The sequence below is a fragment of the Corvus hawaiiensis genome, chromosome 5 (assembly GCF_020740725.1).
Source record: "Corvus hawaiiensis isolate bCorHaw1 chromosome 5, bCorHaw1.pri.cur, whole genome shotgun sequence".
Taxonomy (NCBI): domain Eukaryota; kingdom Metazoa; phylum Chordata; class Aves; order Passeriformes; family Corvidae; genus Corvus; species Corvus hawaiiensis.
The window spans coordinates 58,426,069-58,449,591 of NC_063217.1; the positions used below are offsets into that span (position 1 = coordinate 58,426,069).

Consider the following 23,523-nt stretch of genomic DNA (forward strand, 5'->3'; position numbering starts at 1 on the left):
CTGTACATGCATGTCCACTCCCAGCTACATCCACACTCTGGATATATTTGCACCCATACACACGGCTTCATGTTTACCAAAACAGGAGTACAGATATTATGACAGAAAAAGATTCATCTAAGATCACAAAAGAGGAAAACAGTAAAAACTGTAGTTTGTAAGAAAGGTCAGTTTTGTCTTGTGATTTATTAATGCAAAACTATTTATAAAAGGTATTACAGAAAACTCCCTTTTTCTAGAAATGAGACATAGGAAATTAATAATTTCTAGTTCTTTGGTTCCAGCCCATGGTGTCTTGCTTATGCAGACCTCTACAGCAGGCATATGAACTCCACTGCTGCAAACCTCAGAAACACCTGGAAAGCAGCCCTAGGCAGTGGCATAGAAACATTGGCAGAAGAGAACCACCCAAAGAACTCCTCCTCGTGTCACAGAGTTCTTCAGGTGACTTGGGAGATTCGGTGTACAGAAACAAGAATTTGCACCAAGTGGGGCTTTCCAGGTTGGAAAGCTGCTTTCTAATAGCATGCCCTTGTACGGGCTTGCAATGGTTTGCACCCCTCAACTGAAGAAGTATATGCTCCTCAGGGCAATACCTTTGCCAATTCCTAAGCAAACACCATTCCAAGAACACTGTTGGACAGACTGCTGCCAACCTGTGGTCCAGCACTCCAGTTTCCAGCAAGCAATGACACAGACACACCAGAACACAAAGGAAAGTCTGTACCTGGGTGGTTGTGTGGTTGACTATAGCCTTCCCAGGGGAGGAGGGTGCTGACTGCTGCACTGTGAGGATCTGCTGTCCTAACGCTACATTCAGTGGGACGCCCACCGTCTTCTGGGGGGAGTTGGGAGGCTGGGAGGCCACTGACACCACTGTTAGCTGCTTGGCAAAACAAAAAGCAGTTTAAACCTCTGCACAGGATACAGGACCCTGGACATACACATTCCCCTCCTCAGGACAGTACAGCTCTCCATCAGAACAGAGCTCTTTCTGGGAACAAGAATTTAACCACAAATGACACGGGTCCAGCTGCAACAACAGCAAATAGATCCCTTAGGAGCTTGAAGGCATCCCTGGTTTCCAGCACCAAAAGGCTCCTGCAGAAACCCAGCACAGCGTCTGGGTGAGAGTGAGGGGTTGTCTTTTCATCTGTTTTGTGGGGTTTTTTTTTTTAAGGAAACTATCCCATTGAAGCCTGAGCACTGTCAAGAGGGATCTTCTAAATAAAAGCTTTATAACTGGTACAATGACTATTTCATCGAAAATAGAAATTTTAAAGAAAAGCTGCTGAAAAGAAAAAAAAATTCTCGCCTCACACTACTGATTCAGTCAAAGTATAAGAACATGAGTACTTCAAAATCCACACTGCAGTTTCCCACAGAGATCCAGTCTTCTGACCACATCTCTGCAGAATGCAGTGTTTGAACACTCTGTATAACCATAACCAGCCTTGGAAGGGGTTTCTACTTTTTGTTCTAAACTTCCCTATGTTTTAAGAAAAATCAGATACTTAGAATTACTTATCTACAGTAAATTCAAGATGCAACCCTAAAGAGTCATCACACTCACTCCTAGTTAAAAAAGTAACTTTAGAATCAAAATTAACTTCTTTATGTTCCTTCTTTTAGTAATAATTGCCAAACACAAGTCATTTACTCCATCTGTGTAAACATTACATCACTAAAGCACAGCCAAACTAAAATAATTCTTCACTCTTACTTTGCTTCTCATACACGATACTTAGTTTGCCTGCACTGTGCATCTTGTCCCCCTGCCTCCCTTTCTCCAGCAATATTCCTCTTCTCAGGACAATTATCAAAATCTAAACCACAAGTGTCACCTTGACCTGTGCCAATCTCCAGCTCTGTGTTTGTCAAGGACCATTGCAAATCTCATTTACTTTAGAAGTGATCAGGGAAGACTAAATTGCCTGTGCAGTAGCAGGCAATGGTTAATAAGTGCTGACCTATTAATATTATTGAGGTCTCCTCTTAAAACAGCCTGCTGACGTTTCATGAAGGCATTAAAAATAGTTTGAGTGCTTGGCTAAGAGAGAACAGCTGCTCTCAGAATGGATGCTTAGGGAATGGCAAGAAATGGCAGGAATGGGAAACTATGCAGTAATGCATATCTACTTAAAACCATAGTAAGGGAGCCAGTTGAAAAAAATCTAAATTAGGGCATTACCACAGAGCATTGTGATGCGAAATGGAGACTCTGGAGATATTTTTATGGACTCTGGAGATATGTTTATTATCTCTGGAGAGATAATAAACAGCTTGTAGCAAAGACACAGAGAGCTCCATTCAGACCACTGTGCAGGAGGGATAGAAGGCTGCAGCCAGAACAGGTCCTTACCTTATTGGGGGATTTGAGTGGTGAGATAGCTATTTTATTCGGTGTCTGTTGTGTTGTTGTACTCAGAGATGATCCAATGACTCCGCTCTCAGAGATCGTTATTGTCTTTGGTGGTGTCCCTGGAGCAGACTGTGAAAAAACCCTACCTATAAACAATGAAGATACCATCAGCTCCAGTTATCCCTGGTCACATTAACTTTTAAAGCAAAGTTTTCCCTGCCATTTGTGCAATTGAGCCCTACTTCTGAGAGTGTACAACCTGGCAGGAAGGACACTGGCATTCTTTAAGTTAGATTTAGCAACAAAGAAGAAAATAATTGTCATTATTACAAATAAAAAGACAGCTCTCTCGGGCTTTTAAAAAGAGCCAAAATGCACATTGAGCTTTCTGTGCCATTCAGCTGATAATTCTTGACAGCCAGGATAGCATCCTGAGGAGCAGAGCCCTCCAATACACCTGCACCACACACAAACACCCAGCCAGCTGGCAGTTTCCTGGGAAAGCCCTGGGCTGCTGCCAACGTACAGAGAAACTGAGCATCTGTGGGGGACAAGTTCCTTTAAAACCTCAGCCATCAAAAATGAGCTGTGTTACAGTGACCAAGAAAAAGGTATTTGGTCTGTCTACAATCAACTTTGAGGTTTCTTGTTTGTTTTTTTGTCCTCTGTTGATGATTGTTTCTTTCACTGCCTAACAGTTTTTAGTCACACTACCACCCATGTTTTCATGTGTGTGTCATACATTCTCTGTCTTTTTACAATGCCAAAGAAGATTAAACATCAAAAACAGCAGCTCCAAAACATGACATCACTTTCAGGAATATTGCAAAACTCCCAGAATGGAAAACAGATTTTTTTTTTCCATACTTTCTAAGTTTCTTTCCAAAGAGTGCTTGACCACTGAGCTTTCCTCTGCTCCACTTTGGTTCAGACTCATTTCTGTCATAGCTTCTGTCACCCATTCTCTTGTACTACATTTATAAAAATAAGAAACAAACAAACAAATACCAGCATAACTTTTCCATCCAAAATCAACTAGTGGCATAACAATTAAAGTCAACTGGAACTAACAAGAAAAAGCACTATCCTCATGGAAAGCTGAATTCCTCTGAGGTCTATGTGCTCTAAAATAACCACTTTTGTGCAGTCTAACTAACAGCATAGATAAGTTGCCAGCAGCTGCTAAAGCCACATGCAATCTGAAGAATCTCAAGTCTGTAGGGATTTTCACCATCTAGAGGTTTCAATCCTTTGAGTTATTTTCTTGGTGACAGCTTTCCATTTCTTACTACATCCCCTCTGCACCCCTTGGCATCATGTAATGGGTTAAAACTGAGTTGATGGATGAGCTTCCTAAACAGAACCTGGTTGCTAATATTGACAAGTCTTTCACATTTACAACTTCCACCTCAGCTTGCAGGAATTTCCAGCCAATTAAAAATATTTATCAGATTCATGAAAACATGCAAACAAAATCAAAACACAAACCACAACTGTTATACCTTCCCTAAAGTGATGCCAGCCTCCCAAAGTTCACAAGCTGTGCTGGCTGTTTGGAACAGTGAGGGAAAAACTGATATTCAAAGATTTCCATCTCAATGAGTAAGCAACTTTACCTCCCACTGATGCTTCTCTCACAAGCTCAGGCACAGGTGATTTTTCAACATACTGATTTAAAAACTGCAAGTCATTTCTAATGGTTTTGGGTTGTTTTTTGTTTGTTTGGATTGTGTTTTTAAACACACAAACAGCTTAATTCAAGTATTTATAAGCATAGCAATCTTCTTACAGGTCTGTATATTTGGTAGGGAATTTGAGAAAGGGGACAAACTGGGGAGTGGGATGGGGAATCCCTCTTTCACCTGAAACACAGGTCAGGCTGCAGGCAGCCTGACAACTCAAGAAAAAGGTTATGTTCCAGCTATGGGCCATTCACTGGCATCTATCAGTGTTTTGAATACAGGAGAGAGTTGCATCCTTCTAAAAACCAGCTCAAGTCCCAGTGCTGTAAAGACTTAACAAATCTGTTTAAATATGTAGGAAAGATTCTAGACCTACTTAGGCTGATCAATCTGTAAGCAGTTAAAGACATCCTTTAAAGCTCTAAAGATGACTCCACCTTCCTACATTTGTCTTTTTCAGACAAATTACATGTCTAAGATGTTTAGCAACAGATACACTGCCATTATAAACAAGGTATTACACTGTGGTTTTTTCTTTAATTTTGGTGGTGGTTTTGTTGTTATTCTGTGGTTGGTTGGGCTTTTTTTTTTTTTAAGGATATATAGATTTGTTTTCCAAAGAGAGAGACCATTTGGTATTTGCTTTAATTACTTTCTTAGACACTTCTGGGATAGTTATTTTTCAAGTAGGTGAGCAACTTAACAAAAACAACACAGCTTTATTCATTTTCTTCATTCAAACTTTTTTTTCTGTTACTTGCATGTATTGCATTTAAGTCCAACTATAAGCAGATTAAAGTAATACAAAATCATGTGTCTCCCTTTCCCCCTGTGTATTTATATAATGTTTCTACAAATACTTTCTGTTTATTAAGTAATCTTTTCTGTGGCTCTGGGGTATTTTTTTCTCCTCCCCAAAATCTGTGAAGTAAAAGTACCTTGCAGTAAAAGCAACTCTGTAATTACAAAGATTATTCTAAACAAGCTAAGTATAAAGGTACCAACAACTTCATTTATCTGCTTCTACCCAAAAAGCTTTCTGACTTTTTTTTTCAATTGCTTGAGGTACTTTGACAGAAACTACAGTAAAATCGTTGAGACAGAAGAATTTCTACAATTACCATTTCTTTGAAAAGCCTTTAAAAAATGGTAAAGCAAAACAAGTCAAAGTAGTACAACCTGCAATGACTGGTGACACTTGAGTGGTCTGCCCTGTAACAGCTTTGCTATTGATTGGTTTTGCAAATATCAGCTTGGTGATCACCGGGCCAGAAGTTGGGGTTCGAGTCTTCTTCGCAATCTAAAAGATGGAGGAAAAAAGATCTCAAGTAATTTGAGCATTTTGGATCTAAATTATTGTATTGTTAAGTACATTAAAAAATAAAAAGGGCAATACTCGCACACATAATTAGAAGAATAACTGCGTATCGTGCATTTCACCTCCATTTCTCCCTATGGAAAGAACTAGGAGATTATCCTTGACACTTTAGAATGCCAGCTACCAAAGTAGGATAGCCAAATCCCTCTCAGCTTTTTCATAAGATAGCTCTCTGTGCAAACATCTCATTTTCAAGATGCTGGAATTACTTCTTACATGTGGTTGGTCTACATAAAAACGTTAAAATTAAATGCAGAACTCTCAGTATGTGAAGCTTTAAATGAGGTCACTTCTTTTTCAGCCAACCAGGAAAAACTTGTCCCCCAGTGACTTAAATATGACCACTACTGCTCTGAAACATTTCTTGACCATTTTGACACAGCAGCAAACTTGTTTTGCAAATGGAAAATGCCTTCTGAAACAGCTCCCCAAAAGTACATGGATCATCAGTGCCTGAAAGTTTTGAGTACTCACTAGTCAAGAACAAATCAGTTGGCTACCTCTTAAGTACAAGGGGATCTCTTTTCATATTGTAATCCAGTCTCCTGAAACACACCTGGACCAAGAACATGTACAGCAATTCAATGATAGATCACTTCAGTTTGAAATCTCTGTAAGCAAGAGCTTATAGTCTTAAAAGTTTTAAAGAAGACTTTCCCCCCTTTTCCACACTGAGAGAAGTTAACTACCACATACATTTATTCCAACAGTTTTTATACACTGGCACCCAGCTAGTGAATAGTTCAATTTAGAGGTTGACTTCTTCCAGACTTTTAACCTGCTGACAGCAGAGGCTGCCTATGGATGTGGCCTGAGTCGATGTGAGCACACTGGAAGGCATTACTGAAGCCCTTACACCTGCCCACCCCACAGGTCAGGCACATCCTGCCTCTCCTCCACCACACACCCTCAGGCACATCCTGTGGGCAACAGCCATCAGCTCCAGCAATACCAGAGAGGCATAACATTACAACATCCACGTGGGGAGCCACCTCTCAGAGGAACAAAACCACCTTATTACTCAAGCAGCTAAATCTGAAATCTGCCTGACGTGCAAAGATACAGAGCTGACAGCTACTTTTGACAGCCTGAGAAAGTTACAAATGCTCAAATGAAGCAATTGAGTAGGCTGGAAGTTATGGCTTCCTACACAAAACCCTATCTATAGAATTTGTTGCCTGAAAACACCTTTTTTACAATCACTTAAGGCCAAACATTCAAAGTATTCAGTAGCATGTAAATTCCTCAACTGCTCCACAGAAAGCACACGTGAGGCTGCCCCAGTTCCTAGTAGCACAGTCATGGCACAGCCTGGGAAGCTGGAGCTCCCCTCTGCTATGGCACTGGAGCCCTGCAGGCTGCTATGGAAAGCCAAGGGCACCTCCGTGTGCCCGAGCTATGCCCAGCCAAGGGAAGCCAGCAAGGAGCAGCTCTGACATCAGGCACTACCAGAGAATGGATCTCATTTAAAGGAAGCCACATGCTGCTCCTCAGATACAGTACAGGTGCTCCTCAGAGGAAAGCTCCATCTCAGAACAAATACACTGCTCCCCAGGCACATTAGGTGCTTTATAGGTGAAATACAATTGTCAAGGCTTTAAAATGAAACAGAGGAGAAATAAACCTGTTCTTTTTGGAGATATATTAACTAACACTTTGAAACATAACTTGTTTGAAGAAGGAAGCTTCACTCACAGCCCTGTTCGCAAATTTTAACATTTCAAGGATTCAATTATCTTAGCACATATACAACTGATAGATGAGCAGACATTTTGTCTGGTTTTTTTTTTTTTTTTCAGCTTGGACACATTTTAATTTCTGATAAATTCTACACATTTCATCTGCTTGATTTGAGATTTCTGTTTTGCTTAAATTAATCTTACCCAGCCATAAGGTATTATTGCAACTCAACTGCTATTGCTTTTTCTCTGAAGTGAGAGCAAAGTCTGGCTCAGAAAACGATGAACACTCAGCAGGAACAGCCAGCTCTGGATAACAGCAGTTGTTTCCCAGTAACAGTCAATAAATGTGCCTAAATGACTTACATGAATGCGTGTAAAATACTAGCAACGATTAACACCAAGTATTTCAAAAAACCCCTTAAAAATCTCAAAATAACAGGTCAAAACAAGCAACCCTGCTTCCCTCATACTCAGCTTGCAGTATCCTCCTCAAATAAATTTCCCCCTGCTTTTTAGGTGAACTGTTTGTCTACAAAGAAGGAGGTCTAATAAACAAGTGAATCTCCTCAGGGCTTAGGAAACAGCAAGACAAATGTGGTTGGTTATAAATGAGGAACAGCACTCCTGCCCTTCCTGCTGCCAAGTGAGCCTTTCTGAGGTTTGTGCCACTAGATAACCCCAGCCACACCAGGGAGAGGCTTCTAGGCATCACTGTGAAACTCACTACCCATTTCAGTAGAGACTGGAGAAGCCAGAGGAAATAATCAAGATGCCCAAGAAGCTTAACATTATCCCCCTGCCTATGTAAGCTAAGCATGCCCTCTCCAAGTTACTTTGAGTTAGACTGCAAAAATACTGCCTGGAACAACAAGTTCTTCTGCAACAATGTTATTATATTTGGGAGCACACACCAACCTTCTTTCCCCTACAGAAGTCAAGAGATTTACCTGCAGGCAACTTGACATAAAGGGTCAAGTTATGTCTTCCTAAACACTCTCCACTAAAGATGAGCCAGCAAGTTCATATGGCTGGACTTTGTTTTCAGTTGTCAGACTCTGTTCTACTCATACAGAAATAGGCACACTCATTCCTCACATTTACTGCTGGATATCCACATAGTCAGCTACCACAAAGAAGCGAACACACTATAAATCCACTCCCTAGATGACCTCTTGGGAGCCTGTCCATGTACCCACTCTCTGTGTAATTTATATTTGGCGTAGTATGAAATATCAGGGACTCCAGAAATAGAAAAGGACTGCTTACTTCAGAGATGAAGAAACTGAACTAGGAATGGGCATTTGAGGTTAGCGAGTGGACAAGGTCCCTATTCAATGATGAGATGAAGACACAACGATGGCTTAGCAGCTGCCTTGCCATGGTAGCAACGATGCTGTGGACACTGTTGAAACCAGAGCCAGTTACCAAAGCAAAACAAGCACAGGTCAGACTTAATGACAGCCATGGCCATGTGTCTGGACGCTTGGTTCAGAGTCACATGCAAGGCCAAGTTCCTGCTTAATGCACCTGGACTAAAGTAGTAGAGCAGCAGGCACACCACCATTTTTAAGGCTGTAGGCAGGCAGGAGCCACAGGCTGAAAGCAGATGCACTTGCCCAACAGCTAATTTCCACACATCCACAGCAGTAGTTTCAACTAAATCAGGACAAACTGCTAAGGACAGTAATTAACTTCTGGATATAGATGAGGCCAAAGGCCCTGCCACACTTTGCACCTCACAGTTTCATACATCTAGACCTGTAAGTGGAGAAGGAGCCAAGTTCCAAGAAACATTTTGCCGAACTCTACTAATTATGCCTCAGGTGCTGAGACTTCAACTGTCACAATTAGATTACAAGATTAGATTAGAAGTCAAGGCAACTGAATTTCTCTAATGATATGCAAAGCCCCTATGACAGTGACCACAAGAACTGATAAGAGCTCTTTGTCATCTAAACTTTATCAGTTCACTTTTCAGCACCAAGTCAAGCTCCTGTGCTGCCCTCCATCTGAAATACCTTAGTCATAAAGCCACAAGACCCGCGGGGAGGCAGGGAGGCATTCACAGCCTCCTTTTCCACTCACTGAAAGCTTATGGGGCTTGTTCAGGGTGATGGGGTAAATGAACCACTTCTTTTCTAAGACAGGGACTCAAGGTGTGGGTTACCTCCCTGACATTCAGGGTAGAGTACAGCAAGAATCTCTCACCCAGCCTCATACATCACTCTGATACTTTAGCTATTTTCTACAAGGAAAAGCACTGTCTGAAGTGCTAATGCAATCCTTTTCCCTGCAATATCGGGTGCTAACCTTGCCTTCTTGCTTTTCATTTCTACTTCCTCCTCTCCTTATGGGAAAAAAGGAATGTCAAGTGCTAACAATTCAATCTGTTTTGCAAAAGGAACCAATGGCTTAACAAAAAGAAACCACAACAAAACACATTTACCCAAACTACAATCAACTAGATTTAAAAATGGATGCAAGTCCACTAGTAAGAGCTTCTGCTAAGGAACCTGTAGAATTCCCAATGGCAAATGGCAGAGGTCAATGGCCAAGTCGCTGTATTTCAGTCACTCATAGCACAAGTCATCTCATGCAAGGAAAAACCACATCACAGCTAAGTCGTTCTCCTCAGTTTCCTGTATCTGTCACTTAGCAATGAATAATGAAGCAAAGTAACAGGAACTGACCCACTCTTAAATGTTCCTATGCTGAGTAAAGAGCAGAGACTTTCTTAAGAGCTACAGTGACAATCATTTATGTTTCAAATGGCTATTACTAAACATGTTTCCACAGGTACAATGTAGCAACAAAAAAGAAGCAAGTAGAAATTGGTGCAGGAATCACCTGCAGCTTTAAAAACATATTCAGAATTGATCTCATTCACCTGCCATGAAACACTAATCAAGGAACATTTGGCTAATGAAATGCTTTAAACTTCGTCATTTTTTATGTGCAGCTGATTATTTTTAATAGCATACTTAAGAGTTTAATTTCTCATTTCATTTAGACAGTAAAATAAATATTTTTCCACCATAACCTGCATTGAGTTCTACTTATCCTTCACTTTAGGAGGTCTTATTTCTGCTTCACTGCCAACTAGCACAAAGTCACTCACATTTAGTTCTGCCACATAGCAGATGAGAATCAGACACTTTGGATCATAACCCAAGTCTTTTCAACACGTTTTCAGATCCAATCCAATTTTCTGTGGTTTCAAATATCTCAAGATCCATGCCAGAGATTGGGAACAAAACCTCAAAGTGTTCAGCTTATGACAGTGCCTAGTCCATCATCATCTATTAACAAGCTTAACTAGATTTGAGGCAGACAAGACACACCTTTCTGTTCTTTTTCAGATGCTAGAAGTTTTTTTTCAGACAGTTTATTTAAACAAACTGAATATAATAGGCAAAAGCTACTCTTCCGTAAAGGAGTGTATACTCTGAATAAAGAACAACAGGCATATAGAGTTGAATTCAGTCCTCCTGAAAACATGCAGGATTTATTTTTAGAAAATGAAAATGAGAAAAGTATCTTAAATTTACTGAATAGTTCACTTTCTCTGAGGTAAACCCTAAGTTTCTAGACAGTAGCTAGAGGCAAACAGCAAAAAATGGCAAACGCATCCACAGATGAAAGCATGGGCTAAGAGCAGCATTGTATTTAATACAAAGAATAAATGCAAAGGCTGAAAGCAACAGTGTGTCAATCAGTGCAGGAAACAGACAATAACTGCAGCAACAGAACTGGTTTTAAGACATTTCATCAGCATAACTCATTTTACCTGTACTGTTTTTACTTGCTGGGACTGCAAGACAGAGGGCTGGGCCGCAGTGTTTATCAGCTGACTTCCCTGCGTCAAAGCTGAGACACCCACAACAGGTTTCGCTTCCGACCGACCTCCAATGACAACTTTGATCTGCTGGCCTTGTACCTTGGAGTCTCCAGCCTGGGCTTGGGACACGGCCTTCTGCGACTGCGGGAGCTGGCTGTGGGGTAATGCTAAAACAATAGGCTGGCCAGACTTGCCCAAAGTTGTTACAATCAGCTTTTGCCCGTCCGGTTTAATACTCTGACTGCCTATTTTAATATCAGTGGCCTTGTTCAGAATAATCTGATTGGCTGAGATAGTGACAGGGGTCTGAGCACCAAGTTTGTGGAGGCCACCTGGAAAGGCAGGCTTTACAGCTGCATTCACATCAGGGCTTGGGGCTGTGGTGTTCAGTGCTGCATCTCCTGAGTGGCTGCTGGGCGCAGGAACTGATTCCGTGGTGACTGCGGCTGTAGTCGTGGCTGAGGAGTCACTGGCAGAGCTTATGTTCACTATTTCTTCCAGTTCTGTTTCCATGGGAATAGACTCTCCCATCGGCGAAGACACGATAACGGCCTCGATGCTGTCATCTTCCACCAGAGTTATGCCAGTGTCCATGATTTCCTCAGGGAGCAAGCTGTTGACTTCTGCTGAAACCACCTCCATTTTAGTAGCTGTGGCAGTGATGGCCGGAACAGGTACTGCAATATTTTAAAAAGTTATTGGCTTCCAGAAAACACACATTTTCAAAGTTTTATGAATAATATTACCAAAGAAGAAAATATAGTAGAATTTTTTCAGACTGAAAGTATTGTGCATGCACAGGAGAGATATCATGGAATAAAAAATGTTATTAAAACATAACACATTAAGCTGAACTTACTCTCAACCATAACTTACACCAAACCTCTACAACATCATTCACTGAAGTCAGATGAAGACATTACCAGTCCACTCTTCACAACACAGTACACAAAGAAGCAGTGTTTCCCCGCTGAAGATACAGGCACAGACATTTAAATTCATTGAAGCATAAAGCAAGAGTTAAGTAACTTTAAAAAAAATCCAGTAGATGACGATGTCTTCTCATACATGTCAACATTGATTAGCAGGTTATCTTGCTCAAGAGACTTGTTATCCATTTTGGAAATCTCAGAAAAACAAATGACTGCTTAGTGATGGACTTGAACAACCCCAAAAGCTCCATCAACAGCCACCTACCCCAGGATCAAGCCAAAGCCCACTCACAAGATGGACAGATAATCCCTTGATGCTGGCTATGAAAAGAAGAGCTCAGTAATTTTTTTCCTTAATACTCACCAGAAAATATAACACACAAATTCATGATTAATTTGAAAGGTGCTCTAAACACAAAACAAGTAACACCCCATATGAAAGAAAACGGAATTTTTTAGCAAGTACCCAAATTATATATTAAACAAACCCGTGCAGTGAGATTCAAAGCCAGAGTCACTTCCACTTGAGAAACCTTACAGACTTTGCTGGAAATGGTCTATACCATTCCCATAAAGCTGTATCACTGTCAGAGTCTGAAAACAGATCAGCTTAATAAGGCATTTTCTGCACTTGTTGACCCCATGAGCACACTTGGGCACTGGATGGGCGAGCACACCATGTGGGTCTGTGTACATGCTCCTGAGTACTAATCATAAGCTCAAGGGGACAAAATCCTTGCAAATTCTGTCTCCTACTTGCTAGGAGAAGCAGAGCTGGGTTTTAATACTAATTCATGAGGAACTGTGCCAGTAAAAACACTGACCAAATGCTGAGGTGACATTGTTTCCTCAAGTCATTGTGGGCCCATTTTGTACAGCAGCTAAGTACAGAACAGCTGCATTTCACCCACGAGGTGGAAGGAGTGGGGAAAAAAAGCCCTGCTAGAATTACACAGTTTCCATGCTGAGCTCCAGAGGCTAAGCTGGAGCAGTCCTGGCCTCCCTGATTGCCAAGGGTGCCACTCTGATCCCCCTCACCTCAGAGTGCCAGCCAGATCAAACTGCCATGACACTCAAGAAGCCTGAGCTGTGAAAGAACTCAACTGACAGTCAAACTCACAGCTCACTCATTGGCAGGCATTTAAAGATGCAAAGTTACCTGATGTCACTGCCAGAAATACCTCCTTTGGAAAGCATTTCTCCCAAAGTAATAATGCCTGCACAGTGATGCCAGCCCTGGTAACCAGCTCTAGACAAAACAGCCAACTCCTAAGGACACATTAGTAATAGTATCAGATTGCTGCCTTAAAGTCAAATAGGTTAACTGCATAGATGATTACTCAAAAACAGGAATAGTAAAAGTAGACTATGATTTTGAAGACAGTCTATGTTAAGCCCACTAGGTCTTCTTCTGAGCTGTGTCACTTGACTGTCACCTCAGCAACTTGCAAAGGCTTGTGGCTCAGATATTACAACTTCAAACTATTTCAGACACAAAAAAACTAAACCTCAAACCAAACCATCGTCCTCTTCTATACTGATATGCACACAGGGCTTGGATCCAGAAGTTAGACTCCTAGTGTCAAGCACAATCCATGCAATGATTGCCTCCAAGTCTGAAAAGGAGAGACTCATCTAAATCAGACAGTGGGAAAGTCTGTAAGTCACTCTGTAACTATAAATAATTTTAAATAACTTGCTTTTGGTTTGCATTTGTACATGTTTTTCCCAAGAAGAAAGGCCATTCTTAGTATCTTTTAACAGTATGACCATGAAATACTTAAATATACCTAAGTAGTTTTATAGTTCAACAGTTATTTGCCTTCTTCATCCTCGCCATTTGGTCATGTTACAAAGAAGTAAGTGGTTATTAAATACCTATATCTAGCTGAAAGTATATTTATATTAAAATACATGGAGTCAGGCTTTTAGACAGCATTTTGAGTGCAAACCAACCACTTGCAAGTCAGAATGCAGAAGGAAAAGAAATACATCACATCACATCTGGAATCAGAAACTGAGAAGTGAAAAGGAAAGAAACCTTACTCAGTTACTGGATTAACAGTTTATTGCAACCACTTTGGAGGATTTTGCAGTTATCAGGTCATTTTAAACTTAGCTTCCACTAATGTATTCAGGCTAGTGTGCTCAACAACAGCAAAAAGGAACCATAACACAACCCACTTGTTTTATTTCTTCACTGCGTATTGGACATGACTGAAACAGATATGTGAAAGGCAATAATTAAAATCTCATCCTGGCTATACCAGAGGCGGCTGTCAAAGGCAGCTTCAACATCCCTGCAGATTTTTAGTTTTTGGTATTTAGCCAGGATTTCTCAACAGTTCAGCTGTTTATTTTTTACTAATGCTTTTATACTGTTTCCATTTTTCCAGCTCCTCTATTAAAGCGATTACCAACAGTAAAAGCATGCCAACCTCTTTTAGGATCCTAACAGCCTTGAGATTGTCAAGAAAGGGTAGAGAATTATTTTAACTATTTAAAACCCTTGTAAGTTTCATTCACTTCAGCAGTTATGCTCCGAGTACTGGATGATGCAAGAGCTCTAACTACAACCCCTTGAAAAGATGCATCACTAAATGTTTACTCAAAACCTGAAGAAAAAAACCAAGCTAGACCAAGGAAGTGTTTAGGCTTCAGACTGGGAAACTTGACAAAAATCCTAGGTTCAGATTACTAAACAGATAATTTTAGCCTAAAAAATAATGGCCATACAATTAAATAAAAGCTCACAAAGAAATTCACATAATGAAGATTTGTAAACATAGCTAGCTCAGGACACCCAACCAGCCAAACACATTAAAAAAATTAGAGACTAAAGCATATTGTCAGCAAAGTCTTGGACCAACAACTTTGAAAAGTGCTAGGTACAGTAAGTAGGAGGAGAGGAAAATATTCTCAGTTTGAGCAAACCACCTGTGATCATCCTACTCATAAAACAGATTCCTATTCTTGATAGTCACAAAGAACAATATATCTATGATGGTGTAAAGGATAAAGAGGATTTGTAAGAAAGAGGATAAAGAAGACCAGGACTGCTGGCAAAAATACAGAATGGTGTCTGACAGGTATCTGTGAATTTTCATCTTTTTTCTCTGTCACTGCAAAATCTTTTAAGAAACTGTGTTAAAAGTATTGAGATCAATCATATTAACATCTTTGTTGACAAAATACCACAATAGCCACACTAAACAGGAAAACCAAAAAAATCAATATAATAAAGCACAGTGATCTACAAAGAAGTAAACAAAATGCAAGACATAACCATGCTTGTACTTTTCAGTAACTGCATTTTATTACATGCAGAAACATCTCCATTTCACTAAGAATAGCCAACCTTCCAGCCTGCAACCATGAGCAGTTTGAGTACAGTGACCCGTTGTGGGATATGCCCAGCCACTGCCCTGGAGGGATGTCTGCTGAGATAAAAGATTTTGCAATCGCCCAGCAGGACTCCCTGGAAAGGCAACCACTTTTGGGTCATGGCGAGGAAAGGCAGACCCACAATCCTTTGGGAGACACTATGCAGATCATACTGTAACCCATTGGTCTGTCCCAGACCCTCTGTAATCCATTGGTCCCCTTGCTGATCCCCTGTATCCCTATAAAGGCAAGCTCCCTTGAATCCCTTGAGAGAGAGCTCATCCCTGGCTCCCCCCTTCGCCGGAGGGGACCCATAATAAAGCTACCTTCGTGTGGAACCAGCCACACGAGCCTTCTCGTCTCTCTCTCTGGTCTGGTTTGGCCTAGAGGCTGCCCTGCAGAGCTGAGCTGAAACCACGAGCTGACAATCACTAAAGAGCTGACAACCTCTGCAAGGGCCCCTCTGCCAGCAGCTGAGAGGAAGACACCGGACCTCGGGAAGGCGATTCCTTTCGGGACCATCTCCCCGGACCGGTCATCTCTTCCTGGGTCACAGCCTCGGACCCCACCACCAGCTGTAATAACACCTTACAAAACTATCAGCAAGGCTATGTACTGCAAGCAAAATACATGTTCATAAATTCAGATTACACAGAAACAAGGCTGCTGAGACCAGCTTTACACAAACTCCTGGGAAGGTGATGCACGTTAGCAAGGCCATGACAACGAAGCAGAGGACCAAAGGGACTCATCACCATTTGTGGCTGCTTTAGCGAGCCCCTTCTTATTCTCTTTTCAGTGCACAGCACTGGCCTGGTGGCGCTCAGCCATGGGAACACTCTGGTATAACTTGACAGATCTAGGAACACTGGCCAGACCCGCCTTGAGTCATTGGCAATGTTCATTTCTTAACCAAATTCTCAAGTGTCACTTTCACCAGAAAACAAGGAAATCTAATTAGTAACAGCATCTGTACGAACACCTTGTGAAGTACAAAACAAACCCACACCACCCAAAATCAAAAGCCTGATAAATGCAATACATCTAATGGACCCCTAAAGCAGCAGGGATTCTCCTGGGATCAGCAAGAAAACACTAAGTGAAACGAAGTATCATTGCCAAATACAGCAGTATCTGCTAGTAGCTCTTTAAAGCTGGGACAGATACACTTAAGAGTAGCACTATTAAGAGCCGAAAGACGCAAATATTTTCAACTTCTGAGCTAAAACTGGGCAAAAACCCTTAAAAGAAGGTATGAAGAAGAACAATAAAGCCTGCTCTCAAGAAAGGGGAGAATGAGGCTGAAAAGCTGAGTCAGATGAATGGCAGAAAAGTAAGAGAGGACAACCTAACAAGTAATTGTTCACTGCAAATACAGTGGACTCTAATGAAAATGAATACAAAAGAATGCAGTATCACCAGTTAGTAGAAAAGGGGTAAAATTTGGAAGTTTCATTGCTGAGACAAAAATATGCCAACACCATCTCTTCTCTTTCCAATCAAGATGCAGCAGAAAACTGTCAGCAGGCTATAGCTTACATTTGAGGATTTTAGAACTCAAAAATTCCACAATATTTGTATGGTTACATTCATAAAATTGGCATATTTAAACCTTAACTAGCAAAGGTTTAAAAACACAATATATTTCATTCCTAAATCCATTCATTAGAACAAAAGCAAGAGCAGGAAGAAGAAGGGGAAATACAGAATGGATCCTTAATGATTTAACTGAGAAGCTTGACATGCTGTCAACCACATTTTAGGTGCTTAAAGGCTTTTCAAATTTTTCAGCTTCTGCTTATCTGTCCTCTCCACTACTGGCAGATACGTAAACTCCTGAAGGCTGCTGAGCTGAATAAATCCGATTTTTTGGGGGACTTAATACTTAGAGATTAAGCAATTTGAAATGACCAGGCCTCAACTGCCAGTGCCTAGACCTTTCTGTCGGGGCAGGGACAGGTAGCAGACCTGTCTGCAAAAGGTGTGCCCAGGTGTTGGACCTCCTGCAGCAGGTGGCTGAGCTGCAGGAGATGGTAGGAAGGAGCTGGATGGCTGGTTCCAAGCACAGGCTGCAGGACACTCAGTCTACAGCCAAAGAGCCAAAAACTCCCCCATCAACACACCCAGAAGGGACAGGGGCAATCATCATGCTGAAGAATGGAGGCTTGCAATGACAAGGACTGGCAGGAGGAAGAGACTTCTCCCAAAGGCTCTGCAGACTGAAGAGGAAACACCTATCACAGCAGGAAAGATGTTGCAGCTAAGGCAGCCCCATCTACTCCCCATGCCACCAGTAGGAGTTTGGGTACTCAGACCATGGGACTGGCTTGGAGAAACCTGGTCTGTGAGGGACTGGTGGGGGTCCATCTGCCAGAGAAAGGAAAGAGATTCTTCATTCATAGGCTTGTCTGGATGGTGAGGAGGGTTTTAAACTACAGTTGTCAGAAGAGGGAAATGGAGGGTTGTGATCTGGAGTGGAGTCTGGTTGGAGACCTGTAGCCAGCAGTGTTCCCCAAGGAGTCAGTACCGGGTCTGGTCCTGCTGAATTTGTTAAATGACCTGGCTGACAGGACAGAGCACATCCTCAGCAAGTTTGTGGATGACTAAAATCTGGGACGAGTGGCTGACACACCAAGAGGTGGTGCTACCATTCAGTGAGACTTGGACAGAGAGGAACCTAACAAAAATTCATCAAAAGCAAGTGCAGGGTCCTACACCTGGTGAGGAATAATCCCACACACCAGTGCAAGCTGGGGGCTGACCTGCTGGAAAGCAGCTCTGTGGAGAACAACCTGGGAGTTGTTCCAGGGGACAAGTTCTCTGCAAGCCAGCAATGTGTGCCCCTGTGGCCAAGAAGGCCAGCGGCACCCTGGGGTGAGTTAGGAACAGTGTGGTCACTAGAACTGCTGCCTGGAGAGGTTGTGGAGGGTCCTCTTCTGCAGAAACCCACCTAGACACAAACACATGTAACCTGCCCTAGGTTTGGTTGGAATAGACAATCTCCAGAGGTCCCTTCCAACCCCAGCCATTCTGTGATTCTGTGAGCACTTGGAAGCTGCAACAATTTAAGTACAATCCAGTGGAAGAGAGAGATTTAAGTACAATCCCGTGGAAACACTGTACTGCAGTAGCAATTCGTTCACCTGCTCTGATTCCTCTTCCTAATCTCCCAGCTCTTGGGATGTAGGGGAATAAAAGCAAGTTGCAATTATTCAACCATGAAACAGTTACTAAGCTCTCCATGCTGCTATAATTAACATATAACACCACAAAATATGGACAAGGACAGTTAAAACACAATGAGCACCCCCTCCTGCCCAAAAAACCCAAATCACAGAGGAAGAAAGAGATTATGTTCTTTGCAGACATGCTGTAAAGAAAAAAAAATATTTTAAAGTTTTCAAAAATTCATGTCTTACTGTCTTCAAAACAGAAATGTTTTACACAATTGCATCTTCTTCCTTCACCACAACAGCTGTGACAAATATACTTTAAGACTCAGCTATCCTGTGACCTATAGCTGTTTTCTTCACATCAAAACTATTTCTCACATAGAAGGAATCATAGCATGCTATCACAGAAATTCAATTACACACAGCAAGTACAAAAGCAATTCCTACAATTAAACTAACAAGGACCTTAGAAAGAGTACATAACCGAAAATCTCCATGAGTCAGAGCCTTTCAGGCAAAATGGAAGGTGGAGAGAAAAAGAAAAAAGCTATAACTAAGTTTTGGATAAAAGCAGCATGTCATACAAATTGCAAATGGTTGAATCACGTTACATGTACAAGCGAATGCATTGTTTCCTAGAAAACCAGCATTTCAAAACACTGAGATACCTAGTTCTGGATTGGACAACCCCCTTTCCACCACAAGAAGATACTACGTTGCCCAAAGGTACCATCTGTTACAAAAGAAGATTATTAAGGAAGAACATTCCAGCGCTTGTGAGGTACTGAACAAAACACAACAAAACTCCAAGCACTCACTCAAGAGTCATTAGTTAAAGTCTTAAACACTACTTGTTTACCACACACCTCACTTACAGCAACTTTCCAGAAAAGTACTGGAAATAATATTCTGTGCAGCAGAATACTTCAAAGCAGTTCAGTTTGCCTTCTGTAATTGGAAACAATGTTCTACTTTCAAGCAGAGCTTTAGGCAAACTAAAAATAAAATAGAAACTAAAAATCAGAACATTTCCCTTCGCCCTTCCCTTGGTTTGCATGCCAGTCATTTTCAAAACATACCATAGCACGAAAGCCAAAACACAGACCTGCACAGATGCTAAGGCCACTAAACATATTCTGAAGGTGTTCACTACACAGAACAATCCAAATTTGGGGTTTGTAGATTCCAGGGCCTTTACATTTAATCAAGTACTTCTAACCTTATGTTCCCTACAAACTTTGGTTTGAGATGAAAAGGAAAAAAAACCCTAAAATAACTTCAAATAATTTAATTTTCTGCAGTGTTTAGTAGGCCAACAGTAAGGCATTACAAATCTAAAATTACATTGAATAAACATCTAGTGAACTTAGTTTGACTGATAAAAAATCCAAAAACCAAACAAACCTGAAATGCGAAGAGCACTTATCACTAGACCCCCCCAAAAATGCAGATTTTTGTCTTCTATATATAGCTTGAAATAAAGGTCTTGCTTTCCAAACTCCAGACACCTCTTGAATGTGAGGCTACAGAAGAATTCCGAAGATACAGCAATATCACACCAAGAACACTCTTAACAACACATGTGAAAACTACCACCATAGGCTTGATATCGAGTTCCCCACAAACTTTTAGCAGGTGTTATCATATTGCACACCTTTAAGATGTGGCTGTCTGCCAGCAATTTCAGCAAGAGTTTTACATTTTAGAGCTGTATTTATGAACAAGAGTTCATCACAACAGAACTGTAACCTGCCAGTTTACTGAGACTTTGCCAACCAGGAAGCACAATGATGAGCCAGTGCATCACATATATACTACACCAGTACTGCCCAGCTGGGAGGTACAATGCATGAAGTTCATTCTAACTGAAACAAAAACCCCACACCCAACACTGATTTCAGTGAAGTATTTAATTTCAAAAAAATATGCTAAAATGGCACACAAAATTTTGCTCTAAAATCTTAATTCCTTATGTGTCTTATGCAATCATGATCCTTTTCAAAGTCAGAACACCACAGAGAAGAAAACCAGAAAAAAAATCTTAAGACGATACAGCACAATGCTTTAAAGGTGGTGCTGTCAAGATTTGAACAGTGGTGAAAGCTGCTAGGGCCACTACCGCTTTTTAAACTTATCCTAGAAATCTAGGTTGGCTTTCTTCATTTTTGAGTCCAGTGGAGCATTAAAACAAAGACAGCCCAACAGTTACATTGGAGTGATCTGCAGGAAAACATGCTTATAGCTGCAGATCTCAGCAGTTCTACCAGCTTTAAACATGATAACACTTCACAAGTACAGAATATATTTACTTGCAGAAGGGCTGAGCTGAAGATAAACAGCTCACCTGCAGGCAAACCAGGACTTCATCCAGATTCCTTCATTCAGAAAAAAACACTATTAACACTTCCTTCCCACTACAATCTCTAGATAGAGCACCTCTGTATTCCTTTTGGGAAAACTTACTTAAACAACTAGGACTGTGCAATAGCTGACTGACTTTTGTGGAATGAAATTCCACATTAAGATTTTGAGTTGAGATCAATTCAAAAGGAGAAATAGGAATTTCTGTGGAATCTGCATCCCTGCTCCAATACCACGTGGGTCACTTCAAATGCAGGCTTCTCAGACCTCTGAAGTCTCATGTGTCATAACATAAAAGGTTGAAGAGCTTCCGAAACACAAACTCCAAGTTTCATCAGCTTTAGGTAATAAAACCAACAGCTTTGGATAAACACTTCAAAAACTCCCAAAAACTTACAGGCAGGACTAGCCAGAGAGAAGCATTTCAGTGACTAGGACAACACTGTATCTCTTACAATCTTTGCTTTCAATATGCTGAAAGCGACACAGCAAGATAGACACTGTATCTTATCCCATCCCTGGAGAAACTCTGTTCCAGACAATATGCCAAGCAAGGCCACTTAAGGAAGATGAGTTCTTTGCATGCACCCTCCATGCTGCTCACCGTTCCAGGGCCCAATCACTCTCTGGGGGAAGAACCCTTTCCTACTACCCAACCTAAACAACCAGCAGGCTTTGAGAAAAGCCCCAAATCTGTCCCTACGGGATACCCTTCCAAATTTGATTTTCATGGCAAACATGCTCAACCACCATTTGAACAAGTCATCACTAAGTACACTGAGTTGATACAGATCCAGAATGTTCATCTTCTCAGAATTACTAAGAAACAATAGCATGCAAAGCCTTAACTGTATTTTTCCATGGAAGAAGTTGTTCGGCTTTTTTTTTTAATGTAGCAAGATCTAGCTCTTCACTACATCTAAAACCAATTTGACACACAAAAGAAGCTTTAGCCAACTGTCAGGTCAATTTTGAGGGCTGGAGATTAGCAGTGATTAACACATGACAGGACACTGGAGCTGACCTGCAGTTTGGCAGGTTCTCTGTGTGACTCAGTTGTCCTCGTTCATCACTACACAGTTAATAGCACCATGTACCCACAAAGAGCTGGACACACCTGCACCAGAGGCTGTCACTCTAAATTCTCTCACAGTCCAGCTCAGGACACACACCCAAACAGCTCTGTATCAAACTGTACAGCCTACTGAAACCAACCCAGCAGCGGCAACAGAACTTAAAAATAACTATGGGATGTCTTTCCGCAAAATTCTGTAGCATCTGCATTTATCAATGTCATTAAGAATTCTTGTTAAGAATCCAGGACATCCAACTTGTCAAAACCTTTTATTCAACCTATTTCTTTTTGCTGACATAATACCAAAACTCACCTTCCTGTTCAACAAAGAATGAGCTCTTATTTTTCCTAGTCATTCCAGTAGCAATGGTAAAAATTCACAAGCAGCCTCCCTCTTGCCTGTTTTCTGCTTCTCTCCTGGGAAAAGCCACATTTTTTTGTCCACAAGAAACAGGAGTGACAAACTTTGCCAATATCATTGAGTGCAAAACTGACTACAGCCTTACTGATCATTCCAGCGTAGCCAGTCCACAGCACTGGCACCAAAACTAATCTCTGCAAATGGAAAAACACCCACTGGTCATTTAATGATCCAGGCATTCTCCCAGCAAAGGAAAAATTTATTTTAGGAAAAGATCAATGCATAACAACACAAGGTTCACAGTGCACAGATTCTTGACTGCTTGCTAGTACAAGGGATTTAGAACACCTACCTATGCAAAATAGAATCAAGTTACAGTTTAGAAAGTGAAGGTCACTTGTTTGCCTAAGTTGATTTCAAGGGGAAAACAAATAAATTTTAGAGAAACAAATCCTTTTATTGGGTCATTTTATAAGCAAAACAAACTCAAGAACAGGCTAGTTAATCTCCTTGTTTGCTGTGTTCTCTCATCCCTTTTTAACAAATACAAACAAGCCCATCAACTATTCCAGGCAACTGAAGTTCACAAAAAAATAGGAAATGCAGTTCTTAAGAAATTCTTGACACCAGACATGTTTTCATTCTTCAGGAAAGCCTCTGCAGAAACATATGTATACCCAAGACTCACCCTGCCCTGCTGGCATACTGTCAAACGAAAGAGGACAACTGCACGTAGGTGATCTTGCTGTACTACAATTCTCCTAATTAACTGCCATTCTTCAATTTTGCTATCTTTTCAATAATGGGCAAAATAGTGTCATTCATTTCAGGCATTCCCTATTTTCTTACTCTCTCTGACACTCTCTGTTTTCTCTCTAAAATTGAAAGATTTGTTTTGTCATAAAGCAAAGAATTACAAAATCACTCAGCACTGTTTTTTTCAACAGAGAGGCTTTTGTTTAAGCTTACTGAGCTAGAGATGCTTTAACAAAATGCATGTCATGAAACCAGAAAAAGATGAATCCATGAGGAAGCTATGATTAACAAGAGTAAGTAGAAAAATTAATCACCTAAGACTGCAAACTCACCATGTTTGCATATGTAATAGCAGAGTGAAAGCAAATAGTTTTAACACAGTAATAAAATATGTCGAACACAGGCAAAACAATTTCCATTCCCTTTTCCACTCTCTACAGAAGGCAAATCATGGAGGCAGTTTGTCTGCACGCTTCCCAGAGGATCATGGCTCTAGATTTATCAAATACAATACCAGTGGCAAACTAGAACAAGGAAAA

At 41.0% G+C, this 23,523-nt stretch overlaps 1 protein-coding gene across 5 annotated transcripts in view; it reads right to left on the reverse strand.

The window, feature by feature from the left end:
• LIN54 (lin-54 DREAM MuvB core complex component) overlaps positions 1-23,523 on the reverse strand; it is a 40,952-nt gene that overhangs the window by 12,813 nt on the left and 4,616 nt on the right. For 3 of the 5 annotated variants that reach the window (XM_048302803.1, XM_048302804.1, XM_048302802.1), the window contains exons 2-5: positions 10,892-11,619; positions 5,224-5,344; positions 2,363-2,508; positions 728-883 (exon numbers count right to left, since the gene is read on the reverse strand). In XM_048302803.1, the coding sequence (XP_048158760.1) occupies positions 728-883; positions 2,363-2,508; positions 5,224-5,344; positions 10,892-11,584 (1,116 nt within the window). In that variant the 5' untranslated portion in view covers positions 11,585-11,619. Of the gene's footprint in view, positions 1-727; positions 884-2,362; positions 2,509-5,223; positions 5,345-10,891; positions 11,620-23,523 lie in introns of those variants that run through there. The other 2 variants (XM_048302805.1, XM_048302806.1) reach the window with 2 other exon arrangements.